Raw genomic sequence first — 18,606 nt, 5'->3', positions numbered from 1 at the left:
GCAATACTTGACGTTAAACTCTTTACTCTAGAAACACACAATTTAAGGTGATGAAGAAGAACAAAAGCAACTTATTTTAATCTTTTAAGGGTTGCACAGCAGACTTGAAAAATTCACTTCAATTCCTCTACTTGGAACAAATTTCTAAGCCTTAAACCAAGTTTTGCAGATGAATGCAATCAGTGTTATTTCAGCTCTGCAGTCTGATGCCCCGTTGCATACTGATGCCCTCTTTACTGACTGGCAAGCTGCAAAAAAATATTACCGCCTGGTTTTGTGTGTTTCTGTGCCTGTAAGTAGGTTTAAGGTCACTGATTGGGTGAAGTTTGATTGACAGAGGATACAAAAACAGGAAGGGGCGGAGCTGGAACAAAAACTGGACAGCAGATAGTGTGAAGGCTGACTCCAGTGATTCAGATGTCCGAGTCTAGTTTTGTGTGTCTTAAAACGGAAAACTTACCCAGTGATAATAAGAAGAGTGGCATTACTCTTATTTTGATAGTCCGTGTGAGGAGGTTTGCGTGAGAGGGAGGGATGATAAAACCCTGGAGAGGCCGTTGTTCTGTCTGTGTTTGATAAAAATGTGTCATGTAGTGATTATACTTTGTCCTGGGTATCTTTGGTAGACTTTAGTGGTCAAGAAAGAAATCATGTTGAAGTTAAATTGATTCAAAGAACAGCTCAAAGCCGCCTTCAATATGGCTCCCGCCAACAATTTACTTAAAATCTCAAAAGGGTGACGTCACAGATACTAACGCCTGAAATACACCAATTACATCTGCAGTGTGGCTCCGTTGCGCTGCGTCTTGACTGCGTTTGTCAACTTACAACGGCTGCGTGTTCAGTCCGACAAGCTGCATGACTGACAGACAGCTGGAGTCACAGACCAAGGAGTTTCCGCTCTTCCCACTCCATTGATAAGGGCTCTAAAACCTCAAACCTGTTGACTCCTGGTCTGGCTCTGCTCATTATGTCCGTTTATTGTCATAGTCAAGCTAAATACGAACTGATTTTGAAAGTCTATCTGGCAGACTGTCTGTTTTATTTTGAAAGTCACTGGGTGTTTTTAGGTAGTTTCTGGTCACGACTTCCTGACCTGCTTGATTTTCCCCACGCTGAATTTATGGCTCCACATCTGTCAAAGATAAGATTGCTGCTTATTACCTGCAACACAACGGATCTTGTGTAAGTTTACACCTTGACTTGAATGAAATCTAGTTGATCCGTGTGCCGTAACAGAACGGAGACGCACTGCAGACGCCGTAAGTCTATACATTAACAGTTTTTGATCAAAATTCAAGAAGGGGTTGGACGTAATCCTCGTCAACAGGAATGGCACAGGTCTGCACAGAGGAGGAACTTATCGTACCTGCTTTTTAAGTTGCAACTTCCTGATTGAGAGTCGCTGCTAGTGCTACAGCAGGATGTCAGCTCTTGTTGCGTTTACTTAGTGAAATGTCGTCAATGAGAGGAAATAAAAGCATTTCTAAATTGACTTAAATGTCAATACTAAGGGACAACTTCAGTCTCCAAGCACCAATGAGAAACCCCCGCTGAGATATTGAGTGCTTAGAGTTTTTAAAGAGAAGAGAATCAGAGTTGGCTGCAGCTTTTCATTATTACTCATCAAACCATACAAGAGACTTTTTTTATCAATAGATGCACTTCATTTAACTCTTTCTGTTTCCTCTGGATGCTTATTTCTGAGGGAGCTTGTCTGCTTTGAAAATCAACTTAACTTCAGAAGGGTAAACACAAAAAATTGAAAACTATTTTCGAAATGTAAGATATATACATCACTTTTATAAAACTCTGACAACAACAAGTTAAAGTAACAGAGGGCTCTGAGATGGTAAATATTTTATGATTCCTCATCTGTATTGGTAGGACTTTTTTTCTAGACACTTGACTTTGCTCAGACTTGCATCAGAGCCAATTCCCTCAAAAAGCATCTTTTTAGCTGGTTGATTGGAGGGGAGAGTGTTTTTTTCTGTGTGTCGATGAGGCTGTGGAGTGGAGGAGGTGGAGGAGGTGGAGGAGGTGGAGCTCGGGGCTTTGGAGGGGACGTGTAGCACAGATTCAGACCCATCTATTTGTGCTGCGCTGTGGTCTGGGGTCTCTCCAGGCTTTCATTAGGCAGCTCTGCTTCCTGCGTCAAGGATGATTGTTTTCTCTCTTAATACGACGCAGAGGTCCTGAATGGCCATTACACACACACACACACACACACACACACACACATTCACTCTCAAGCACAGACAAAGGAGAGAGATGCACCAACACACGTCAGACACTCAGTGCTCCTTCACAGCCACACACACACACACACACACACACACACACACACACACACACACACACACACACAATGAGCAGCCTTCACTGATCATTACAGACTCTCTGCTGGATTTTTATGCAGATTTATTGAAGCCAGGCTTAATGGCTTTAGCAGGCGACCTCTTTCCTTTTTTTACGTGCATTTGTCTTCTTTTCTGTCCTTCTTCCTAAATCTTTACCTCTGTCTTTGGTTATCACTCTCTCCTCCTTCTACGCTGTAATTCTGTCCTCTTTTTTCTCTCACTTCTTCTTCTATCCTCATAAATCTTTTCCCCTTTCACCTACCCTTTCTGTCACTCTTTATCAACCTGCCTCCTCTTTCTCTTCCTCTCACTTCATTCTGCCTTTCTGTGTCCTCGTCCTTCTTCCTGTCCTCTGTTGTCTGCAAGACAAGTTAGAAATGGTGGCAACAGGTGAAGGCTAGAAACCTGAATTTGCTTTACACTCTCACATTTCTCTCTCTGGGACTGAATAGTATTGTCAGTTCACAATGGCAGCCATTGTGGGAACCCAGTCTGATTTTCTTGCAGACTTTTAAACGAGTTCAGATTCCTTTTTCTGTCACGTGGTCATGCTGGAGGAACTAAATTTCTAAATGCCATACATTTTTTTGCCTCGTCTCACCTTGATATATTCAAAATCCAATATTTTGCACACTGTCAGAAATTATCAGTAGGGATGCATCGATCTAACTTTCCTGGTTCTGATACTGATACTGATACTGATACCTGGCTTTGGATATCAGTATTGGTGTCGGTATTGACCGATACCAATACCGATCTGATACCAGTGTTGAATAATAACCTGCATTTCTACTGTGGGATAAGACTGTTACAGTTTTAGCTAAAAGGCAAAAAAATAGTATATGGAGTTACTGAATTTATTATTTATTTAAACTATAAAATATTTAAATGTTAAACAGCATTTTGGTAAAAACAAAGCTTCAGAGTGTACAGAAATTAATATTCAATTGTTATATTTTTATCCAGTAGATTGGTAATTCAGCAAAAACAAAGAAAGTGCATCAGATGTAACATTTCAAATCAAATATCCAGAGTGCTGGTAAAAAGAAAAGAGGAATTGCTGGTTGCCTGGATCGGCACAATAGATCGGACCCTTCTCTCCAGTGGCGATTGCTCTAAGACTGCAAGGGAAGCTCAGCTTCCCCTAAAATATTCCCCAAAAAAGTGTATGTACTGCTGTGTGTACATTTTATTGGCAAAATGTGTGCCAGAATTCCTTCATCCTTTGTTCAGAATCAGCTACCTATCACAGGTAACTGGCTCCACCTCCTTCTCATTCATCACCGCAGCGTCTCAGCGCTTTAACACAGTCAGACACTGAGCGTCTTCTGACTTCAGCGGGGAAGCGTAGAGTGGGTTGTTCCGCTGTGGAAACTGGATGGTCATTGGATAAACGCTGGGCTTTGTCCCGCCCATCGGACGCTCAGCGTCTCTTGGGGTCTATGAGGCAGTGGGCTGGTCTGGACGCTGGGCTTCTGCATGATGATTGGATGATCTGTCTGAGGCCGAATTTCTTCTTGATTGACAGTGAAATGAGCCAGTCAGCGATCTTGAAGTAAAACCCTCCACTGGAGCATCTTCTCAGTTGTTCTGGACTGATCTGGAGGTTTTATCGATCCCCAGTGAGTTTACCTTTCTTAAAAACGACGACATTGAGAGAACACTGGTAAAATCCCTGGCAAAAACACCTGGTTGGTACGACAGGATCAGAGATCATTTTCTTGAAAGGAACAGAGGGGAGAATTTACGTTTAATTAAATAAAAAATGTATGATGTAGGCCTGAAAAAAATGAACTTCTCCCCCTTGACTGACCAGCAGCTGCCACTGGTTCCTTCCAATACTGAACCAGCTTTGAGGGGCACCGATCCACCAATACCCAATAACAGACTCAGTATCAGTGCATTCCTAATTATCAGGTTGTCCCTGTCGTTGCATTTAGAGAATTAACCAGTTTTAGCGCTGATCATCTCCTTCAAACCGTGGATAGTTTTACAGAAAAGTTAAGCTATTTCAAGATCACTTATAAAGTCCACAGAGGGCCTTAAATGTATATGAAAATGTCTCTTAAAGGGGGCCTATGAAGATCATTGCTCCTTTAGCATAAATTACATCAATTATTAATGTTTTATATAACTGCTATATTATGCAGACAGCAGTCTCTTAGCCGTCTGCCTTCAGTTTTTATTTTTCATTAATTTATAAAAGATGTTTAAATTATTTATAAGGTGATATCTTTATGGTTTTTATCCCATAATTTGAGCCATAAATAAGAAAAGCTTCAACATCATGAAGGAAAGAGTTTCAGCCATATGTAACCTGCCCTCTGTCTGTTTTTCACAACTGTTTACACTGACATAAACCACATTAGAGGAGAAAATGCTAAGCAAGGCCAGTTATCCAGAGTGCGTGACACAGAGGAAACTGGAGGTTAATTAACGTGAATATTTATTTCAGGGTTTGTGGGATGAAGTTATGAGAACAGAGAGGAAAGAAGAGAACATGGATGTAGCTAAGCCAAGCAGGTGTCCACAGCGGAGCAGAAACAGGATTAGTCTGAGGTAAATTAACAACACGCACATTCAAATGAGAGGGGCTTACATTAAAAAGTGACTGAACATGAACCAGGTTTTGGCGTGGACAGTGTGGCCGAGCGCAGTCTTTGTAGGCGTCTTGATTACAGGAAAGAATGCAGCTGGAAGGGCTCTGCTCGGACTGCAGCACACCTGCCTCAGCTCGAGGAATCACACGAACACGGACGCACTAACAACGCAGTCACATGCTCCTGAAACAATAAACCTTTACAGTCAGGAAGTTTTTTTCCTCCAACTTTGGTCAAACAGAAAGATGAGGTCGAAAACAACAAAGATGCTGTAAAAACATTGGCTTGGTCAAATTGCATCAATAGCAACTTCAAGTTTTATGCAAGTCATGTTAGCAAAATTTTGTTAGTCAAATTTTCTAAGACTCTTAGAGTGGTTGTCTTGACTTGCTATGATCTTCATATAAAAGTTCAGATAATTTTGCCAAACATTTTCAGAAATTCTGAGTAAATTTCTTCAAGTTCCTAAGAATCTGAATCAAGGACCCAAAGGTTATCAAACATTTTTTTCTTCATCAGATCCTAAAATACAAACAGTTTTCATGAATTTTGAAGGCTTCTGACATTCTCAAACATTCCTTAAAGTTTTAAACAACTTGAGAAAGATTTTCAAGAAAATCTCGCAAATATTTTGGGTTTTTCAGTTTTGAAAGTTCAGATTGTAAGGGAAGTTGATTAAAGGCCCATCATTCTAAATTTTCAAAATGAAAATGCTCTAATATTTTTAATTAAAGAGCAGATATTTGTATTTTTAGGCTTTTTACTGTCCCACTGGAGCACATGAAAAAGTCATTTTTTCCTCACACTGGCGTTTAAGAAAACTCTTATTTCAGCCTCTGTCTGAAACATTTTGTTTTAGCAGCTGTCTCTTTAAGGCTCCCACTCCATAAGCCCTCTTCCCTCTGATTGGCCAGCCCTCTGGAGACCTGACAGAGGCAGAGCTATGGGCAGACCTTTGTGTTTGAGGCCCCTGTCCTATGTGTCACTGACCAGTTGGATGATCTTTATGTAATGACTTCATCCTTTCAGCAAGTCTTGTGAAGATCTCATGGTGTATTTTCGAACAGATCATTTTTGAGCAATTTACTGACAGATTCAGGGATTTAGGAAAATATACATACATAATCTTTAAGTTTAGACATCCAGCACTGTTAATTTATATCCATGTTTGAATTTTGGGTAAACTTCATACCCCTTCTTTAAAAATTCGGCCCCTGTGGTTTAATTTGTTGCTCACGAGGATTTTTTCTTTGGTATTGAGGTTCAACTTAGGTTTTCTGTTGAGACACACCTGACCTCAACCTCCTTCAAAAGTGAAGGACAAAAAAACATATCTGTTGAAAACTGATCCCCTTCCGGACTTTCAGCCTCTTTATTTGAAGCGTCATACCTTCAGTTAATTTAATCTGAGATAAATAGGTTTTTAAATCCTTGTTGTTTGTTTTTAGATACAATGCAACGCATCATTGCCATCTGAATAAACCAAGCTTTAAAAATCACTTCTACCTCCTTGACACAGTGACTCAGCTTGAATTAAATTAGGAGAGTATTTCAGCCTGGTCTGCTGGGAGGTTACACCTACACACACTCAATGCTGCAGTCTGTTTCTGATGTTTATTTCTGCAGCCATTAGTGCTGTAAGTCCTGCTTTGTATAGTCACTCCTCAAGGAGCAGTTTAAGTTTTTTATACACTTTATAAACTCTGAAGATATTCCACAATGGTCACCACTCTCACATTTACTACTCCACCTCTATTTGTAGTTCAAAGTGCATTGGTAGTCACTAAAGTGAGCTTTTATAGAATTAAACTAATAGATTTAATTTCCTAGACTTTAATAAAAGACAGGATGGGGACTTGTAGTCCATTGTGGAGAGGCTCCCAGATTCCAGTCTGCCTTTAATCCTGCGTACCCTCTGAACCAACTGCTCCCAGAGGCTGGGCCTGTAAATATGAATATGTTTCTTCAGCCAATTTGGCTGATTAAATAACGAGTCAAAATGAAATTACCAAGTGATGTTGAACCGCTTCTCGAAGAAAGCAGCTTTTTTTGTCCACGAGGAGCAGTTTTTGGTACAAATCCTCAAGCTGTATTCCCTGTGCAGCTCGTTAGCTCTGCTGCCTGGGCTACAACACACACACACACACACTCACACTCACACTCGTTTTGTCACACTGCTCGGGCACTCGGGCACTTTTGGGCTTGGTGAAGTAGAGGCAGCCAACATATAAAGCAGTCTGCACAGAGTGTGAGCCTGCAAGAACTCAAACGGGTTTAATAGCGACAGACAAAGACAGAGGAGTCAGTAAAGGTCTGTAACACTTAATCCATTTGTGCGCTCTCTTAATGGTGTTTCTGTAACATCACGAATGAGTCTGGAGCCTTTTTAAACCTCCTGATTTTATCCTTTGTCCTCATATGCTGCCGTAGATTACTGACACACTCTGCCCCTCAGACCTCAACTTCCTGACCCTCAACTTCTTTCCCACAAGTCTGTCTGCTGGCTCACTTTACATTTAAGTTGGTTATGTAAGATTTTTAGAAACAGCTGACCTTCTGACCTCAGGTTCAATTCTTCCTTTTTTTTCCCCTTTTTTCTTTATACAAAGTTATTTAACTTTTTAAACATTGGCTTAACAGATACTGTAGGAAAATAGACAATTTCGTTTTGGAGAAGTCAAGAGAAGAGATTTTATTCATTTGTGTACAAAAAATCCCTAAAATTTCAATGGTTGATTATTTTTACATATTTTTATTGTTTTGCAGATTAAAACTGGACTTTTATGTGTTAAATGGAAATGTAAGTGAAAGGACTTTAAGTGTAAAACAGGAGAATGAAATAAAGTAATTGTAGATTGGGAATGTGTATAAATATCCTGCTGCTAAAGGCCACTTTAGCTTTAAAGCTACTGTTACCTCTTTTCCTCTGTGCCAGTTCCAAAGCTGGTGCCTAACCACAGCTGGTTCCAGAGAAGTTGATGGGCTAGAAAAAAAACTGCTTATATCAGGGGCTATGGGCCAAAACTACACCACCCCAAATTTGAATTTTTGAAGAAAAAAAAAAATTTAAAGTCTTTCCACTGACTACTTTTTTTGGCACCTTGCCAGGTTTTGGGCAGTTAGAAAAGGTCTTGTCAGGAGTGGGATTTGAACCCACGCCTCCATGTGGAGACCAGAAGTCCCTTTATCCCAGGAAGGAGTTAGTCCTTGAGTCTGGCGCCTTAGACCGCTCGGCCATCCTGACTGTCTGTGGTCAACACAGTATGGTGAATGTTGAGGAGAGAATCTTTGAACTCATGCAGTAACAAAAAGTGAGTTATCGAGTGCCTGCTGAAGAGTCAGGATGGCCGAGCTGTCTAAGGCGCCAGAATCAAGGACTGACTCCTTCCTGGGTTAAAGGGACTTCTGGTCTCCACATGGAGGCGTGGGTTCAAATCCCACTCCTGACACATACTTTAGATCTCTGCTGTGAATAAATTGGAAAACAACGATCAGTGTTTAGGGATGTCCCAATCAGATTACTTGATCAGCGATCAAGTTTGATCATGTGGTTACAGGAATCTGGAGTACCAAATACCGAAATCGGACATTACATCTTGATCAAGGAAGCCGGGAGCGCGATGTATCTGAGTAGAAGTATCGCATCGAGACTCACTATTGGCAGATACTCAAAATCAAATGACTCAAAAACCTGATCGGGACATCCGTATCATTTTTAAAAAAAAATTTAATAACTTGTTTGTTATGGTTAAAATAGAAAACTCAAAAGAGGAAAAAACACAGTTAGTGTGCAATTTCTTGTTAACACAGGGCCAGTGGTCCCTACTGTAACTCTTCAGTGAAGACCAAGGGATCAGATCTCATGATTTACTGTTAAGGTGAAGTCCAGTCTGAGTTCTCTGATTGGATCAGATGTCTGACTTCTGAATCTTTAACTGAACTCATGTTACATTGTGTGACGTGTGTCTGCAGCAGGAGGAGGACCTGCTGTATCAAGCTTTACACTAACCGGCCACTGTATTAGGTACACCTTGCTAGTACCAGGTTGGCCTTTTGCCTTGAGAACCACCTTAATCATTTGTGGCATAGATTGAACAAGGTATTGGAAACATTCCTCAGAGAGTTTTCTCCATATTGACATGATAGCATCACACAGTTGCTGCAGATTTGTCGTCTGAACATCCATGATGAGAATCTCCCGTTCCACCACATCCCAAAGGTGCTCTATTGGATTGAGATCTGGGGACTGTGGAGGACATTTGAGTACAGGGAACTCATTGTCATGTTGAAGAAAGCAGTCTGAGATGATTCCAGCTTTATGACATGGAGCGTTATCCTGCTGGAAGTAGCCATCAGAAGATGGGTACACTGTGCTCATAAAGGGATGGACATGGTCAGCAACAATACTGAGTTGCTGCCGTGTGATTGGCTGATTAGAAATTTGCGTTAACAAGCAGATGGACAGGTATATCTAATAAAGTGACCGGTGAGTGTGTATACTGCAGTTAAACAGTACATTCTCTCTCTGTTAATCTGTGCATCTTTCTCTGCTGAGTTATGGTTTCTTTAGAAAACATTAGCATTCCTCTGCCAAGAGATTCAATCCCTGCAATGTGTGTCATGGGGTCACACACACACACACACACACTCAAACTGATAACCTATGAGAGTGTGAGTGTGAATGTGTGTGTATATATATATATATGTTTGTGGCTGTCCTCCTTGAGAGCGTTTGTGTGTGTATGTGCATGTGTATATCCAGGTCCCTCGATAAGGCAGATAATGATCCATCACGATAATGGAGCTTTAATGGCTGCAGTAAAAATCATCTTCAACTAACCCCCCACCTCACACACACACACAAACACACATTTCTACCTATTCCCCTCATCTCCGCCTCCCACAATCCTCTCCTCTAACCTCTAAATCAAAACTAAAGCCTGTGAAACACACTTTGTGCTCACACACACCTGCCATTTCAAATACTCACACCACTGTATCCCACACAAAATCAACAACACACTCCATCACAACTACAGTGAAACAAACTTACCAGTGCCATGTTTGACCCATTTGTTTTTGGTTTTAAACACCTCTCAAGTGGCTGCTGCAGGTCAAGGCTGTGTGAGTCAGAGAGCAGAAGAGCAGACACACACACACACACACACACACACACATCCACTAAACCATTTATCTCTTCTCAGTCGTCTCATACTCTTATCTTTACTGCTGTGTTTTTCTGGGGGATTGCAGCTGAAATGCAAAGTCGTTAAGTTAAATTACCTCCAAACATAAACTGACATACAGGGAAATATCTCCATGTGTGTGTGTATCTTAGAAACATGACGATCAATCACACTCATACAGAGAAATGAGCCTCATGATCTTCTTAAGCTCCTCTGAGAACAGAAGCATCAATTCATGACACTTTGACGTTGAATTAAAAACAGGCCCAGCACATTTCTCTCTGTAAACCCAGGACTTTACCAAGAGTGTTCAGATTTCTGTTTCATAAAGCAAGAACATTCACTAACCTTTTTAAAGGCCTTACGTTACACGCATGAAGGCATTATATACAATCATGTCAATAAAACAACACTCATGTCTGAGATAAAGAAAATTTTCTATGCAAAAATTTGGTTGAAGAAAGTGAAGTTTGTGGATAGTAATTTTCTTGATATAATTCAAGATCTGAGACCGTTGAATGACAATATTTCATTGATCCCGTTGGTGGAACTAGTACTTAAAGATCATGTCAGGAGTGGGATTTGAACCCACGCCTCCATGTGGAGACCAGAAGTCCCTTTAACTTAGGAAGGAGTCAGTCCTTGAGTCTGGCGCCTTAGACCGCTCGGCCATCCTGACAGTCTGCAGTAAGCAAGTGAGGCAGCTAATACTGAAGAATCCTAACATGAATAATCTTAGCGTTTGACTGAAAAAGAAACTGTTAAAAAAACTTGTAAAATAATAACTTTCCTTGATCATCTACATGCAGAACTCCATTATCCAGTGTGTTGTATCTTAAGCCTCATTTACTCCAAGCGGTCAGGTATCGATCAGTACATTTAGGTACAGGTTACATCAGTAAAGCCTGTTTCTGTTTATGTTTCCATGGCTAATGATGTCCTTCTTGGTTTGTGGTGTAGCTACGCTAGCTAAGTAATAGTGTAATGGCATAGCAGCATGATACTGTGTACCCTGCTAATAAATCCAATGAAGAAGAAAAGCACAGCAAAGTAAACAAAGCACCGATGAAAGACATCCAGCAATTCATCTTCTTTGTTATTGTCATGTAGCTCTTTGTTATAAAATACAACCAAGTTGTGTTTGAGAGAAGGCTGAAATCCAACTCCTGACATGAAGTTTAACCATGACCAAAGCAACATAACAGGTTTGGAGGTCCTTAAAGTGTTCATAAATATTTGATACCAAAGCCCTCATGAAAGGTTGTTTCAAGCTGCTTTGAAGTTTTGTCCAACTATCATTTCTGTGAATGTATTGTCAGGAGTGGGATTTGAACCCACGCCTCCATGTGGAGACCAGAAGTCCCTTTAACCCAGGAAGGAGTCAGTCCTTGAGTCTGGCACCTTAGACCGCTCGGCCATCCTGACGTGTAACTTGTCCTTTCTTCTCCTCAAAGCCATGTGTGACGTGTGAAAAAGTCTATTCAAGAGCAGAAGCAGAACACAAACCACTCTAATGCAACCACAGATCCATAACCACAGTTCTATGACAATCTAGCTTAAAACAAGGGATAGACCAATTATCGGCCAGGCCGTTTATCGGGGCCGATATTTGGCATTTTGAGGCATATCGGCATCAGCCTTTTTTTTAATCCGATGGCTGATAAGAAACTAGTTTAAAACTGCATTGTTGCAGCTCTGATGCAGCTGCAGTCACTACTTAATCCCCAGCACTGTCCCACCCACAGTACCATCTGATTGGTTACAAGCAGAGCCATGGCTTGGGTAACAGCCAATCAGCAGTGCAGTTATTACAATTATTGCAGTTACATTGAAATTTTGGGAAACTTTCTTTAATGTAAAAAACTTAAGCTATTTATCTTTTTAAGTTTTATTTAACTTTACAAAACATGCTGCCAAGCCTGGGAGCTGTTTAATAAACTCATGCTTAAAAGCATTTGAATGAAGTTAAGTGTTGGAGTTTGTATTGTTCAAAATTTTGACACCAATATTTGCACTTTGACTGCAAATTAATATCTACTTCAAATATTGGTTATCATCCTCCTTGACTACAAATAATTGGTGACGGTATTGGCCTGGAAAAATCCATATTGGTCTATCTCTACTTTAAACTATATCCACGCGTAGCTTCATCAGAGCAAGTGCAGCTGTTAGTCTCTCATCCAAACTCCACTTTAGAGTCGCTATCAGAGCATAAATTTTGACAGTTCACTCACAGGAAGTCATGGCTGGAAGTCCTCTAACCAGAGCCTTTAGGAAATTACTGGTTACTCACCAATAAGAAAGACCTTTACGTAATATCTGGATTAAAAGCTTTATTTGAGTGATTTACTGAGCAGCTCTCTTTAATCATTAACAGTGTTATTCCTCTCTGCAGCGCTACACGTGAATACAGCCTCTGTAACGTGAAATCAAACAGCACTGAGGTCTGCTGGCTCTGAGATGAGAGCAGAGAGAAGAGGTTAAGACTTAACGAGGACATGTTTAGCCAATATCTGACCCAGACCTCAACACAGATACACACATACACACACACGCTGCTACATAAATGTGGGCTTGTGTTACACGAGTGTTTGAGCGCGGCTCTTATTGATACAGATGTATTGGTCATTAAGTCAGTTAGGTTTGACGGCTCAGCTCGGCTGCAGCCAAAGAAAATAACATCAGCGCGCTCTCACAGAAACCTCCCACTCTGTACAAGCAGAAAGAAGTTCACCGCGGTGTTTCCAGATGAGCGTGATATGCACTGGTGTGTGTGAGTGTGTGTGTGTGTTTTACAGAGAGAGTTACCTTAAACATGCTTCTTGATCTCAACCATGTGATTCATCTGCCTGTGCTTGTTTGCTTTACTCGAGTTTGGGTTTAAAATCTCTTAAATCTTTCTGATTTTTACCTTGTGTTTTATCTGAAGGGAATAAGATATTTAATGGAACGAGAGGAGTGGGTCTCTGCCTGAGGAAATTGGATTATTTACTTTTTTTAAATGAGTAGGCAATGAGAAAATTGATACCAATCTCTGAGTTTTTTGTTCTAAAACAAAACTAGAGGTTGATACTAGTGAGTTTAACTCACTTAGATCCAGGAACCATGTAGCTCCTAGCTTCTAGTAAACATTACCAGGAACTACTTGGTCTTGCAGCCTATTGTTTCTTTGTGTTTCCACTGAGGGAAAAACCAGATTGGATTATACTAATTATGACTGTTTAGAAGTTAAAAACCCTGTCAACCCCAGCTGTGTGTGATGTTATTGTGGGCTGGGGTGAAACAGAAATACTCCATCAATCAGAAATGATAAATCAGGCAAGTGATGTATGGAGGAAAAAAAAAAGAAATTGCATTAGACCACCACACCAGTAGAGGGCAGTAAGACAACAACAAAAGCCATTACAGCAAAAATGACTCTATAGAAAGCGAAGATAGGCTGTTAGCCTGTTAGCATTGAGGATATATTGACCCCCTGCTGATTTGAATGGGCTTTAATTCACTGCAGATGGATTTGTTGACACTTGGAAGAAGACGAGTGCGAGTAGCAAAGCTGTCACCGGTCAAAGCTGGATCAACAGCTTCGACAAGCGATGAGCCGCTCTTGTGAGGATGATTTTTTGAGAGTTAGTGAACGAAATTAATCAAAGCTGTGAAGGGGAGAAATAAACACTGGAGTTGCTCCACCAATCAAAATCATTCAGCTTGCAAGCCCCGCCCCCAAAGTTCCAGGACATAAAAAAGACAACTTCTTGCTTTAATTTGATTTTTCGTGTCAAAATATTTTGTTAAATGGCTCCCGTCTCTCTTCTTCTGTTTGTCTCTTCCAGTTGGAGGCAGAGTTAGCGCTGTGCGAGAGGGAAGGGGCGGAGCTCCAGGAGTACGCCAACCAGGTCCTGCAGCAGATCGCCGACAGATGCCCCGACATTTTGGAACAAGTCGTCAACGCTCTGGAGGACAGCTGCTGACACAAAGACAAACACACACACTGACGGACACATAAACAACGTTACATCACAACAACAACAGTCAACAACACAAAACCCTGAAGCATCACAGTGTGGGATGTGAGGATGAAGACTTTCGCTTTAACTTGCACTCATTTCATTTTCACACGAGGGAAAAAAAATCACATCATTACTGAAAAATAAGTGTTGTTTGATCCTTTTATGTTCTGAAGAAACTTTCTCAACCGTGGGAAATGTTCAGTGTCAGCTCAAAGTCCTCTGTTGGTTAAAAAAGAAAAAAGATAGAGTGGAGCCAGTCAGAAATCAAAGACTGATCCTCCTCACCACCAAACAGGAAGTCTGCTCTGCACTTTCCATGCGTGACACTTGGAACTGGCCTTCTTGTCCTCCCAGGAAATCAGCCGTCACTCATCGTCATGGTTTCACTTCTCTGGAGATGCGTCAAACTGTATAAAAAGGGTGAAAGTGACTCCATCGTTCTAGGTCGTCTTTAACGCCAGACTTACACGCTGTTACCACATTTTTATTTGATTGGTTCAGATATTAAAGTGTTTCGTTCTGCTGCCTTTGATTCTTTACATCATTTGCTGCTATCTTTTTCACTTATTTCTTTCCTTTTCTTGTTTTTTTTTGTCTGATATCTGACGAAACGTCCTCACTTCCAGTTTCCTTCATCAGTAATCATTACATGTAAATTGTACAGCTCTCACCAGAGGAACACGACACTTTCTCATCTGTTTTTTTCTTTACTGATAAAAGCCGCAAATCGCAATACTCCCTTTATTAGAAACACACCGGTGTAGATGTTTTGTGTTTGTTTTTGAGGAAAAAGGACTTGTTCAGTAAGACATCAGATCATCCCTCACTTCCCCTTTTGTGACAATCCTTTGAGAGTTAAGGTAGAGGAATCTGAACTCTCTGATTTTCCTGTATTGAAATGTCTCTTTTGGTTGTTTTTTTGAGGGAGAGTTTAAGAAAACTATTTTTTTTTTGCCTTTGTTCATATAAAGTGACTTGTCTTGTTTCATTGAACATTTGATCATGTATTGGTTTGTGACACAATATGTCAGTTTTTTTTTCCTGTGTGGTTGAAAAGTTGCCACAAATGTGTTCTGCAACAAAAAGGACTGTGGTTAGGAATGTACCCTGCACCTATCAGCATCTCTACAGAGTCTCTGGAGTCCAGAAAGGTCGTGAGTTTCATCTTGTGCGCGCAAGAAACTCATCTTATGGGCACAAGATGTTGCAGAAGAAATTCTCTTGGTTTTAACATAAAAAAAGGTGCACGCACAAGATGATTTACTTATGGGAACAATTGATTGTCTTGTTAAACATATTAACTTGTGTGCTGAAAAATGTCCTTTTGCACAAGCAGCAGGTAACATCTGCACACAAGATAAAAAAAAACTTCTTGGAACAAGTTATCGTCATGCTGATATGAACCACTGCACAGGGTGTTCAAAAAAATATTGGATGCACAAGATACTTAACTTTAAGGATATATATTATTGTCTTCTTAACACAAGATATTAAATTCAGTGCACAAAATATGATCTTGTGTGCAAAAGAAACTAATTTTTCCACACAATAAATATAATGTTTGCACAAGATGATAACTTCTATGCTCAAGATGAGTAACTTGTTCCTATAAGTAAGTTCATTATGAGCATAAGATAGTTTGTACCTATGAGAAGACGATCTTGTGCACCCAGTTTAACAATGGTGACCTTTTGGGACTTCGGGGGCTCTGTGCATCTCTGTGGGACGTAGAATGACACTGCAGCATGTTTCCCTCAGTGCAGACGGCCTCAGCATGAATTTAACGCTAACAGCACAGAGCATAGGAGGTTTGAATTGTTTCAGCTGTATTTGAACGTTCCTCTTAAGGTTTTTTTTGTTCGTTAATTTTATTTTCACATCAGACATTTCAGGCAAAAAGCCTCAAAACAGGGATTCTCACTGCAGACTGATTTCAGATTCTCTAACAGGCACTTTAGCTGTGTATTAAAAAAGCCACATGGTGTAAATGTGGAGTTTCAATCTAAAGCCTAACATTTTATTTGCTAATTTCACACACGTCACCAGTTTCAAGTTACTAAAAGCTTTAATGATCACAAAGAGCTCCTGAAGCATTTCATTTTAATCGGTTTGGATTGAAACTCCATCCAGAACAAGCTTGTGTTGATAATCCAGTGTTTTCTTGTGTCTGTTTTTTACTGATAACGTTTTGTCATTTTGGGAATTGAGATGACCAGGACTCAGCGTCACTTTGTTGTGGATTTGATTTGGGAATGAGAGAATGGAATAAAGTATGAATTTATCTTTTTGTTTTCTTGCAAAGGGGAAAGTTTATTATGTCATTTCAGGTAAGAGCTGCGGCTGTGGGTCCTGACCCCTGAAGATGGAGAGACTTGTTATTCATCATCAAAGGTCTCACTGTCCACACGACGGGTACGAGCATTTTCACCTCAGGATGATTCTCTTTCTATCATTTCTTATCAGATTTGACTTTTGGGGCTAAGGTTTTAAACTTCTCGCCCAGACAAATCCTTTCTCACAACTTACGAACACAATTATCTTTCTCTCACTCTCACGATTTTTTGGTGTTATTTTAAAAAGAGATTCAGACAACACTCTGCCTCCTATCCTTACACTTGCGGTGTATTTTATGTCCCACCCATCACAGGTTGACCGAACTGGGCTTAGTCACGGGTAAAGCAGTGCAGCGTTTATCTAAATAATAAATGTAAAAGTCATGATTATGTACATTTCTCTACATGTAATTTATGCCCAAATCAAGAGCCTGTGAAGAGTAACTAAATGAAAAATTTACACAAGCATGTCAAGAAAAGAAAAGAATGTTTGAGAATATTTGGATTCAAGTTTGACCCATGTTCCATCTGTTACAATGGAGGGGGCGGGGCTTCACCAAGGACCTGTCCTGCAACTGGAAGTATTGGCTTCACTTATGGTGGCTGTTGCATCGTTCATGTTTTTGTAAAACCTATTGTTTCATACAGTTTGCGCCCTGTTTAAAACCGAACTGAATGTCAAAATAACGATTTTAGGAGTTTGATCTGACCATTTTATTTTATCCGTGTTTGTTTATTATCCTCATAAATAATCAGTTTAAGTATTTAATTGGAAAAATGATCATCAAACTATGCTGAAAAACATATCATGTGCATTTTTGACACCATTAACTCACACAAATCAAACTTTTAAAGAGAGTTAACTTAAGACTTGCTTTCAAAAAGCATAAATAAATGAGTCACCAAGGTTGTTGAACAAACGTTGCACAAGAATGCAAAGTAAAAGGAGAGCTGGAGTTTTTCTGCAAAACAACACAGGCAGGGTAACTTAACAGGAGCCTCACACACACACACACACACACACTCCTCATGTTTACACGTCCGCAGCTCATTTTAATACTTTGGATCATTCAACTGTTAAATCCGGTTTAACAGACCCACCCAGCTCCTCTGATCTTGAACCCAAGCCCTGACCCGACCTCTGACCTCCTCTGTGAAGAATTCCTGAACAGAGTGAAAACATCATCAGGCCATTCAGGTCGCCCTGCTTCACTCACACAGTAAAACACGTCACACACACCGAGCCATGCTCCTCGACAGTCTGTAAATGTAACATATGTTCTGGTGTTTACATCACATATGGCAACGCTTTGTGTCGGTACCTGAGTTTGTGTTCTGCTTTCCCCATCTACTGTCCTAATAAAACCCAGTGGAGGGAGACAGAGAGGATGGACTGAGCGAGAACGGAGGCGGAGGAAGAGACACGCATGTATGACTCCCTGATTTATGTGATGGAGACAGAGCGAGGGAAGAGGACACTGATAGGAAAAATCTGAGGTAAAACCCACTGAGCACCAGACATTGTTTTATCTTCATGTCTGGACTCGAACTCACAAATATCAAACTTCGTCGTAGTTAACAAGCACAAAGAGAAAAAATGGAAACTTCAAAATACCCTCCAACAAATCTTTGACGTAAACACATGGAGTTCACAAAAACAGGTTGACAGTGCTTTTTTGGCTGGGGTGGTCAAACTGCTAAACTAAACTGACTTTACTCAGCGAAAAGGCCTTAAAGCAAAGAAGAGAGCGCCACACGCAAAGACTGATTCCTTCCTTGATTTAAACGGACTACAGGTCTCCAGATGGAGGGTTCAAATCCCACCCCTGACACAGATCAGGGGTGGGACATGACAAAACAAGCTAACCTCTTTGGAGGTTCCTGAAAAGTTCACACATTCCCTTGACCAAAACATTAGTAGAAACTTGTAAAAAGCCTCTGTAAGTTTTATTTTACACCTCTGTTTTATCATCTTTACATTTTCTTTTAAAGATGGAGATAAAACTTGTGTCAGGAGTGGGATTTGAACCCACGCCTCCATGTGGAGACCAGAAGTCCCTTTAACCCAGGAAGGAGTCAGTCCTTGAGTCTGGCGCCTTAGACCGCTCGGCCATCCTGAC

At 40.5% G+C, this 18,606-nt stretch overlaps 1 protein-coding gene and 5 non-coding genes across 11 annotated transcripts in view; 2 read left to right on the top strand and 4 right to left on the bottom strand.

Moving 5' to 3' along the window:
* LOC141810375 (ELKS/Rab6-interacting/CAST family member 1-like) overlaps positions 1–16,440 on the top strand; it is a 181,759-nt gene extending 165,319 nt beyond the window's left edge. For all 6 annotated transcript variants that reach the window (XM_074697846.1, XM_074697845.1, XM_074697842.1 and 3 more), the window contains one exon: positions 13,977–16,440. In XM_074697846.1, coding sequence (XP_074553947.1) covers positions 13,977–14,114 — 138 coding nt within the window. In that variant the 3' untranslated portion in view covers positions 14,115–16,440. The remainder of the gene's footprint in view (positions 1–13,976) is intronic.
* On the bottom strand, positions 8,093–8,204 carry trnal-caa (transfer RNA leucine (anticodon CAA)). Its single transcript has 2 exons — positions 8,167–8,204; positions 8,093–8,138 (listed from the first exon to the last, which is right to left on the bottom strand). It is a non-coding gene; the product is annotated as a tRNA-Leu (tRNA).
* trnal-caa (transfer RNA leucine (anticodon CAA)) lies at positions 8,298–8,409 on the top strand. Its single transcript has 2 exons — positions 8,298–8,335; positions 8,364–8,409. It is a non-coding gene; the product is annotated as a tRNA-Leu (tRNA).
* On the bottom strand, positions 10,714–10,825 carry trnal-caa (transfer RNA leucine (anticodon CAA)). The gene is made up of 2 exons: positions 10,788–10,825; positions 10,714–10,759 (listed from the first exon to the last, which is right to left on the bottom strand). It is a non-coding gene; the product is annotated as a tRNA-Leu (tRNA).
* trnal-caa (transfer RNA leucine (anticodon CAA)) lies at positions 11,460–11,571 on the bottom strand. The gene is made up of 2 exons: positions 11,534–11,571; positions 11,460–11,505 (listed from the first exon to the last, which is right to left on the bottom strand). It is a non-coding gene; the product is annotated as a tRNA-Leu (tRNA).
* A 2,054-nt stretch (positions 16,441–18,494) lies between the features above and the next one.
* On the bottom strand, positions 18,495–18,606 carry trnal-caa (transfer RNA leucine (anticodon CAA)). Its single transcript has 2 exons — positions 18,569–18,606; positions 18,495–18,540 (listed from the first exon to the last, which is right to left on the bottom strand). It is a non-coding gene; the product is annotated as a tRNA-Leu (tRNA).

The sequence above is a fragment of the Halichoeres trimaculatus genome, unplaced genomic scaffold (genome assembly GCF_033239565.1).
Source record: "Halichoeres trimaculatus isolate MK-OKI-2021-1 unplaced genomic scaffold, fHalTri1.1 fHalTri1_scaffold_21, whole genome shotgun sequence".
Classification (NCBI taxonomy): Eukaryota; Metazoa; Chordata; class Actinopteri; order Labriformes; family Labridae; genus Halichoeres; species Halichoeres trimaculatus.
Note: the sequence above shows the minus strand (reverse complement) of the source record. Positions and strands in the feature narration are given on the sequence as shown.